The sequence below is a fragment of the Vicia villosa genome, linkage group LG1 (assembly GCF_029867415.1).
Source record: "Vicia villosa cultivar HV-30 ecotype Madison, WI linkage group LG1, Vvil1.0, whole genome shotgun sequence".
In the NCBI taxonomy this organism is placed as follows: domain Eukaryota; kingdom Viridiplantae; phylum Streptophyta; class Magnoliopsida; order Fabales; family Fabaceae; genus Vicia; species Vicia villosa.
In genome coordinates, this window is record NC_081180.1 from 154,505,715 (window position 1) to 154,515,394 (window position 9,680).

A 9,680-nucleotide genomic window follows, 5' to 3' on the forward strand; every position below is an offset into this window, starting at 1 on the left:
TATTTTGCTCGTCCGAATTGTAGAATAAAAAATATACAAGTAACAAGACATACTTGTTTCATTTTTTTGTTTCAAAGATTGTAATGCATGTTTATGCATGACTTTCCAAATTTAAAGCTACTACATGTAGTATGAAGGTACATATGAAATGATAGTTTCTTCAATTTGCTTCTCCTTAAACAGCTTCAACACGACTATGCGCTCAAATAAGGTTAAAATAAAAGTGCACCAAAGAGATATTGTGCCAGTCAGAATGACCATTCCGCTAAACGTTCAAACTTGGAAAAATAAAAGAAAACTGATAGTAAGAAAACTGTGGAATACACGTGACTAGTTCTTACCCTACACTTCTCTAAGCAAAAACCTAACTACCTCAATGTCAAAGTTATTAATTTATTACACATGATTGAACAAAACTCAGACACCACCCCATGTTAACCTTCTTCCTCTTTCTTTTTTTCTTGTAGTAAATCATGTCAACCAATTACCAACTCCTCATATTTCTTTCAAACAAGAAACTCTCACTGGAGTGATTGATTGACGCTCTTCTGCTCATTTTATGTCTCTTCAAGTGCCGACAACACTGGCACTGGCAGCAACTCAAGCATCATCACTTTCAACTTAGGTTTTGAAATGTTTTCAACTGACTTAAAGTTAAAGCTCTGGCATGCCATTTGATCGCGATGAATATTCAGTCACCAACTTCAAAAACATGGATGACTTGTCTTCTAATAGCCGCGCTGGAGTGTCAAACTCAGCAACTAGACCTGAAAAATATGTCAAAAGTTAACATCGAGAGCATATAGTAGTCTCAATTACTCCATTTAAAAACACATTCGAACTTTGTTTACTTTTCAAGTTGTGAGTCAAATGAGGAGATAGAGAAAAGAATTATATATAGATTAGATCCATGAGAATAGCATACGACAATACGTACCATCGCTGAGTACTAGGACAAGATCACTGTCAATCACAGTAGGAATACGATGTGCAATAGTGCAAACAGTGCAGTCTTTGAACTCTTCTCGGATAACCTTCTGGATAAGATTATCAGTAGCAGTATCAACAGATGCTGTTGCTTCATCGAGTACAAGAATCTTTGACTGCTTCAGCAGAGCTCGGCCAAGAGAAACAAGTTGCCGTTGTCCTACACTCCAATTATCACCATTTTCTAGCACTGCATATTTGAAACAAATCATAAGATATTTCTACCTGTGGCACAAAATATTTTACCATCCCTATTTCTTTTTTGGGTTGGTAAAGAAAAGATAAAGGAAAAATTCCAGTTTTGGGGGGCTTCTTACCTGGTGTATCGAGTTTTTCTCCTTTCGCACGAATGATCTCTCCAAGCTGAGACTTATCTAGTGCCTGAGAGAATGTTAAATTCCAACGAATCAAAAAGAGAACAACCACCTACTACTTAAGATAACCCTAATTTTCAAATAACAAGGCCTATTCAATTATTCTCTTATACTATTAGATATGGATACGAAGTGAAAATCTACAGTGGATTTAATCAACCATCTAACAATAAAGAAACATTACAAAGTGAAACTGTCTAAATAATATTGCTATACTAACCTCCCAAATCTCTTTATCAGAATGCTCTTCAAGAGGATCCAGATTGCCTCGAATGGTGCCCTCAAATAAGGTTGGATCTTGTGGTATGATACTCAAATGGGTTCGAAGGTCATGAAGGCCAATTCCTGAGATATCAATGTTGTCTATAAGGATACTCCCGTTTGCTGGTTCAACCAATCGAAATAATGCCTGAATCAGAGTAGATTTGCCACTGCCAGTTCGTCCAACTATTCCAATCTTCTTTCCTCCAGGAAATAGGCAGGATACTCCATGAAGCACCAAGGGAAGATTTTCCTTGTAACGAACCTACAAGAGAGACAGTAGAGGGAAAATGAGGTAGATCATCATCAGAAAAGCTAATTGTAGTAGAAAAATCATAATAAATATTTAGATGCAAGACATGTTGCTAAGAGTTTGGATTAGACTCTATTGTTGTGCAACAGCATTAAAACATAATATTCTTCTTTCTTTCTAAAAAAGTTGAGAAATAAATAAAAATAAAATGACTAAAATTGAAATTAAGTGCGCATGACTACTCTGTGCTAAACAAAGAACAAAGAGTATATTTAATGTGAAACTGAGATGGTACCTTCAAATCAATTAGTTGGATTGTCCCATTCTCGGGCCATGAGGATGGCGGGCGAGATTCTTCAATAACTTGTGGTGCTTCATTAGGAATTTGACTGTACTGATAGATTCTTTCAATAGATATTATTTTGTTTTCAAGTTTACAAAAGCTAAGTATCCAACGAGACAAGCGTCCATTTAAATTCAGGCCATACGTCACAGCAAGTCCAGCCATGCCTATGCAGAAAAGTAACTGTGATTAGCAACAGAATATTGTTTCATATTTAACTCCTTCACCAAAGAAGAAACATAATTTCTCATTTTCTAGTAACAACTTCTAATGCACAATATAACTTATTTGACAAAATATACTACATAAAATAATCCTCCAGGATTAGCCAAATGTTAAAATAGGGAATTAATCAGAAGAAAAAAACTTACTGGGGTCAATACTTCCACGAGGAAATGTCACAAGTGAGAACATGCAAAAAGCAAATACACAAGTTGAAAGTAATTCCATGCGCAGACAGAGCCACTCAATAGCAGCAAGACTGCAGAAGAATGGTCGCGCAAAACAATCCAGAAGATAGAGGTTTCTTTTCAAGAACCTTTTTTCTTGTCCAAAACCTCTGATGGTGGCTGCTCCAGCAATTGATTCACCAAAGAGTTGTATAATTGGAGATTTCTGGATGCTTACAATACGTACCAGTTCCCTTGATGAAGCAATGTAGTATTTCTGCAATGAATTAGTTGATGGTCAAAATATAAAGTCACCTCACTGGGGCTATGAAAGCACAAGATGGAACATATAAATGGAAGATTTCTAGTCCTTAGTTAATGCATCTTCTCTTTCCCCTTTGAATAATTTTTTTCCCAAATAGGAAAAAAACAATGAATAAAGAAATAAATCTTTTTGAAAAGAATATTGAAATATTTACGGCCTGTTTACTTCTGATGTTTTTCGTTTCCATTTTCACTGATAAAATAAAGATTAGAGAAGGCATTGTAGAAGTTTTTGAAAATGCATTTTAAAAAGCAAGATTGAATATATTTGAAAATTCTACAAATTCAAAACATTGTTTTCAGTGTTTCCAGAAATCTATTCTCTCTAGTTAGCTTCTATCTTTTCTATATCACGGAAATTTATACCTGCATCGACAAACAACCAATTGCCATTGGGACAACTAGGAGCAAAACTTGCCATGTAACCTGTGACATTACAGCAACAATGCCAATAAGCTGTATTGTTGATGAAGCAAACCCTCCAAGTCTAAAAGGAATGTCAAGGTCCACAACACTTTGATCAATTGAAACCTGGAGGAATAAAGATAATCCATTATAAGATGTAGAGAGACAGAAACAAACGAGGAGGGGGAAAAAAAAGAAAACTTACACGGTTCAGGATCCTTCCAGCTGGTGTAGAATCAAAGAAAGACATTGGTGCATGAAAGATACTTCGAAGCATGTTGAAAAATAGCTTCTGCGCTGCTGCTAGACCGAATGTAGCAACAAGAACAGCCCTTACGAATATGAAACACGAGCTTCCAAAGGCAAGGGCCATGTAAACAAGAAGAAGATTCATGGGAGTTACTTTGGGCTCGTCTCCCTCTGTCTGAGGATTCGCCCAAGCCATCCACCAATTGCTGGCAATCTGAAGGAACTGGAATAGTGTTTGAGCAATGATGATGAGGGGAATCAATAAGCCTTTATATGCGGCAGACATGTAAGACAGGTACATTTTCATGTTGATTCTACCTCTAACCCTCTCCTCTTCCTGGACAAGCTGTTTTTTTCTTGAGCGCTTTGCCTTCTTCTTCTTTTCCTTAATTTCTTTAGAATCTGAAGATCCCTCGGGAACTTCCTTTGCCAAACTGCTAATGTCATTAACAGAAGAAATAGATTTCTTCATGGACATAATAGATGTATCCAAGGACTCATCTTCATCTGAATCTTCTGAGGAAGAGTGAGCAGGAATGTCCATAGCCTCTATTGCTTCATGGTGAGCTGAAACTAGAGTTCTAAAATCTGTTCCTGCCTGTAGAAGATCATCATACTTTCCTGCCTGTATGATCTGGCCTTCTTTAAGAACCTTAAAAATTGGAAGGAAAAAAAAATTGAGAAAACTATTTTCAGTTGATCTCAACCCTATTTTTAAGATCAAAGATGATAAAAAGACTCTTCCTAGTCTTTGAAAGAATTACACATCATTATAGACAAACATAAATAAGACATGTTGGCAACCAAAGAAACTAGCTAGGGATCAATGTTGAAACAAAAGAATGCAGCCAAAATAAAAAATAATGTTTTAAAGCATCAGCAATACATTCAATTACCATAATGGTCAACTGATACGAGTAAGGAGTATCTCTCAGGAGGAAGCTGCTATAGAACAGAACAATATCGGGCTTCACTCCTGAGTCTGTGCCCAAAAGTCAACTAGAAACTTGATAAGCCTGATGAACTTGAACCCAGATCATCATAATGTAAAGAGAAAGAATTAAGAACCCAACAAGCATATGTGGGGAGAAACAATGCATCACACTTATACAGTTGAGAGCAACAGCAACCCCTAATCATATGCAGGGAATACATAACTCTCAAATGCAAAAGAGTTGCCACGGAATATAAATAGTTCAGAAGAAAAAATAGAACACCTGAAATGATGTATAAAAACCAACTAGGACTCTTAATACACAACGAAAAAGATGTGCAAGACAAAACCACACAGTCATACCAGTATCATATCAGCAGCTGGAAGAAATTCAACTTGATGGGTCACAAAAATGACTGTTTTATCTACTAGTTCTGTCAATACATACTCCTGCAGTTACATTACAAGTTAGAAGAGAGTAAGAAAAACAATAGGATCCAATTAATTTAAACACTGTCTTCTGTTCTTAAGAAAAACTAACTCTGAATAGTTCTGATCCAGTGTGGGCATCAAGTGCACTAAAGGGATCATCAAGGAGATAAATATCAGCATCTTGGTAGAGTGCTCGTGCAAGCTGAATCCGTTGCTTCTGGCCACCGCTCATATTTATACCTCTTTCACCAATAATTGTTTGGTCTCCATGTGAGAAAAGCTCTAGGTCCTTTTTTAGTGAACAAGCGTGAATAACATTCTTGTACTTTGCTTTATCCATTGGGTTTCCAAACAGAATATTTTCTTCTATATTTCCTGACTGTATCCATGCTGATTGTGAAACATATGCGGCAGAACCACACAGTCTTACCTGCAAAATAAATCAGCTTCAACTTGTCAAAACTGATTTAAACAATAATAGTATTCTATTTCATTCTATCATCATGAACAAAAACAAAAACAACATACTTCACCAGAAAGCTTGGGAATCTCTCCAAGGATGCAAGAAAGAAAACTTGATTTCCCTGAACCAACAGTGCCACAAACAGCTACACTCATTCCCCTCTCCACTTTCACATGTATTCCAGATAGAGTAGGCCTAGAGGAAGAAGTGTCCCAGCTAAAGACACCACCCGTAATTCCTATGGCAATGTTAGAAGTCCCGGGAGGCAAGACAGTAGTTGCATCTTCCCGCAATTCTTCATCCTGCAGGAAATTGGATATGCGATCAAGAGAAACCTTTGTCTGAGCCATGGTTGATACCAAATCAGGAAAATTTCTTAGAGGTTCTTGGAGAATCCTGAAAGTAGCTAAAGCAGAGAGAACTCCACCTGCAGTCAACTGAGTTCCTAAAAATATAGTAGTAGCAAATGTGACTGCCGAAACAAATATAGGGGAGCTCCAAAAAATGAAAGTTATGAAAGCCTGAGAGTAAAGTGCTTTCCTTAGCCACTTGTACTCTACTCCGCGCATTTCCTCCAATCTTATTCTATATCGATCCTCCCAAGCTTGCAGCTTAAGAATCCTCATATTTCTCAGACACTCAGATGTTTTTCTCATCCTTTCATCCTTAGCAGACATCAACTTGTCTTGATACTCTTCTTGTATCCTAGCCACAGGAATAGTGACCACAATGGAAATGATTGTAGCAATCAATGTTGCAACAAAAGCAATTCCAACATTCTTATACAAAATCACAAGAGCAAGAGCAATTTGCAGAGGTAGCATCCACATGTCATGAAGGTACCAAGCAAAATCACCTACCCTCTGAACATCAACAGCCATGTAGTTAACAATCTCCCCACTCGTATGACTTTGCTTCGCCGAGCTCGAGAGTCTGAGTCCCTTCCTATACACCATTGCAGTTAGACCCGACCTAACATGCATACCTAATATGTCCACTCCTAGATACCACTGTCTAGTCGTCAGCGTCTCCACAAGCTTCGCCATAAAGAATATACCAGCAAGGATATAACCCTCGTGAGCAAAAGTCTCTATACCACCCAAGTAATCAACAAAGTAACTTATCATGTATGGACCTACATACGAAACCAAAGTAGTCAAGCCAGCAAATACAGCATTCAAAGCTGCTTCCTTCCAAAATGACTTGAGTAATGCCCAAGCCAACGAAGGTTGCTTAGATAGATTTTGATTTTGATTTTCAGCCTTCAACTTCTCCCAGTTAGAATTCACAACCTTGTAACTCGTCTTAGCTCTTTCACTCGGCGCAACAAGTGGAATATCCTTAAGCTCAAGTGGTCTCTTAGCACCAAGGGAAAGAAGCGGATTCAGCCAAGAAAGCGTCGCCAAGCTAAAAAGTCCTGCATCCCAATACGGAGTAACTTTAAGACACCCTAGTTCTTCTTCTCCTTCAACAACAAGCAATGGCTCTTGAAGATCAGAGTTTTTACAAACTTGTATACCAGTAACACCTCTAACCGCAACTACACCTAAAAAAGCAAGTCCTGGTGTAACAGCAAAATTCGCAACAGCACGGGAACAAAAGTACTCATAACCCTCCACCCAAAAACCTCTTCCATCAACATACAAACCACACAAGCAAATAACAAACGATAAAATCCACCAAACTCTTAACAAAAATGGAAACTTCTCTAACCCCTTAAACTTGCTATTCAAAGCTGAGAAGCTCAAAACACACCAAGCCAAAACCTGTGAAGCCGAAACAAAAAGAACCAACCAGTGTAGAGTCTCACCCCATATCAAAACACATAAGTCAAATCCCAAGACCAAAAGTTGCACACACAGAACATAGAAACAAGACAACACTGATAACTTGAACCAAACACTTATATTTGAAACATCGCTTGTTGTTTCTCTATCAATAACAACACTATCGCTCACTGTAGTGTTGTCTTTACCTATTCGATTTCTCTTATTGACGAGAATCTTTTTTACCGAGACAACGAAGAGGAACAAGAGAACAAGAGTGAGATTCACGCATATTGCAGCGAGTTCTAATACGGATAATCCGAGAAGCGATGATTGTGAATAAGAAGTTAGTATTAAAGAAGAGAATTTATGGAGAAATTGAGGTGTAGGCATTATTGAGCATTACAGAATATGGAAAATGAATCGAATCGAATCGAATAAAGCAAATTGTTATGGAGATTTTGGAGGCGAGGTTGTTATCAATGGTAACTTAGCTGTTGATCAAGGTTCACCCTGGTGATCTCGCCAACGATGATGGTCTGGTGAGTATGGGAAGCGTGTGAAATTGTAAGACAATGAAGAGAGAGAGAGAGAGAGAGAGAGAGAGAGAGAGAGAGAGAGAGAGAGAGTTCTCGTTCTCTTCTTCCTCTATCCTATCTTATATAATAGTAATGTACTACATACACTATGTAAAAAAACTTTATGCATCTAATCAAATCATTCGGTTGTGATATTACTTCCATAAAGTTATTTTTCAAAAATATTTTGATAAATACTTTTTCTAATATGATTTCATTATATGATGAATGTGGATTCTTCTTTATACAATTAATACATTAATATTAATATCCTCACATAAAAATTGTAATGTTTTTTAAAATTTATTCAATCAAATTATTTAATAATGTGTTCGGTTATAAGAGTTCAATTGATAGTTGTGTAAAGATATTAGATGTAGAGTGTAAATTGATAATTGTATAAAGATATTAGATGTAGAGTGTAAATTGATAATAATTATGTAAAGATATTAGATGTAGGAGTGCAGGTGAAATATTTACTATTACAAACTTATGTGTATATTCATGAAGTTCATGATTCGAACTCTTATAATAACATTTGACTTAGAAATTTCATCTTCTATCATTTAATGTAAAATTTGGAGACATTACTAAAATTAATCGAAAGAAAAGAGGATTGAAAACTAAAGAGAAAAAAGTACATATTAATCAATTTAGAAGTAGAGATTCTAATACAAACAGCTAATAAAAGAAAAAATAATTGAGCAGAAACGCGCTCCTAAAACATTAAATTAGGATCTAGATCAGATCTCGTGTAAGTTAGTGCATCTGTGCAAGTATTCGACTTACAGTAAATATGACAAACACGCATATTCCAATTCAGATTGAACAAATCGCATTCCAATTATAGTACTCTATCCAAAATCTAAACAGTTTTGAACAACCACTTTAGAATCTATATGAAATTTAATAGTTCGACACTCAAGTTTTTTTTTCTATTCTTAGCCCTTTTAGCACACCCTAAAATTCAACAAAGAACTAAAATATCTTACCAAACTTTCAAGTCATTCACTCATTCAACCTCTTAAAAAACCACCACAGTCAGTTATCTAGTCATTCTTACTAACTTACTAACTTACTAACTTCATCTGTTTTTATATTCACTTAACCCGAAAGAGAAGGAGATCACATTATTTGCTTAGCCTCTCAAACCAAATCCATTTTACTACCTAAACAAATACTCATAAACAACTCTAGTAACATGTCGAAATTTTCAAATCTCACAAAATTATCATTACGTTGTTTTTTATTATCCCACATCTAAAATATATAAGAAAAGGTTCTCCAAAATACCGACCACGATGAATTGTCACTGATACTAGAATCCAAAAGCAATTTAATATTCACCCATTCTTAATATTACTAGTGTAATATCTAAAACATCTAAAAAAAGTATAGAGTACAATAAAATATTTTTATGAAATATCTAAAAAAATTCCCTGTTTACAACTATGGTGACGTGTGTTGTTTGTCAAATGGAAGACCCGTGTGAGAAGAAGAAACCCTGCGTTTCCATTGCAGCATGCACTGAAAGATATGAACACTTTCGGTTGATGAATCAGAAAAGGTCAAAACAAAATAATTAGGTGGTGGTTACGTTATCTTCAGTGGTGGGGACCAAATTTTCTTCTTATGCTTCCATAGAAAATTTTTATGTACCGGCAAGAAAATGAAAAAGTTTCATCATCTCTAACACTATGTTTGGTTAGCAAGAGAAAATGAATTTGGCTTTATAATAACATCAAAATAATCGCTTCATTTTAACCATTATCCATGTGCTGGGGCCAGTTGGATTCAATTATTATATGTATGAGTAATAGTATGATAGTGTTTGCCAAGGAAAAAGAAGACAAAAATCTCCAAACTCTTAACTTTTGGCTATCTACATAGATATTATAATTAAGTCGATGTGTTTAATTACT

At 36.0% G+C, this 9,680-nt stretch overlaps 1 protein-coding gene across 1 annotated transcript; it reads right to left on the reverse strand.

Annotated features, from left to right (window-relative positions):
• Positions 1-260: 260 nt before the first annotated feature.
• LOC131644492 (ABC transporter C family member 5-like) lies at positions 261-7,799 on the reverse strand. The gene is made up of 11 exons (XM_058915003.1): positions 5,480-7,799; positions 5,061-5,381; positions 4,883-4,969; positions 3,542-4,237; positions 3,298-3,462; positions 2,590-2,884; positions 2,171-2,385; positions 1,582-1,887; positions 1,305-1,368; positions 938-1,177; positions 261-767 (listed from the first exon to the last, which is right to left on the reverse strand). Exons 1-11 carry the CDS (start codon positions 7,571-7,573, stop codon positions 655-657), a joined length of 4,596 nt encoding a protein of 1,531 aa, XP_058770986.1. The 5' UTR covers positions 7,574-7,799; the 3' UTR covers positions 261-654.
• Positions 7,800-9,680: the final 1,881 nt, after the last annotated feature.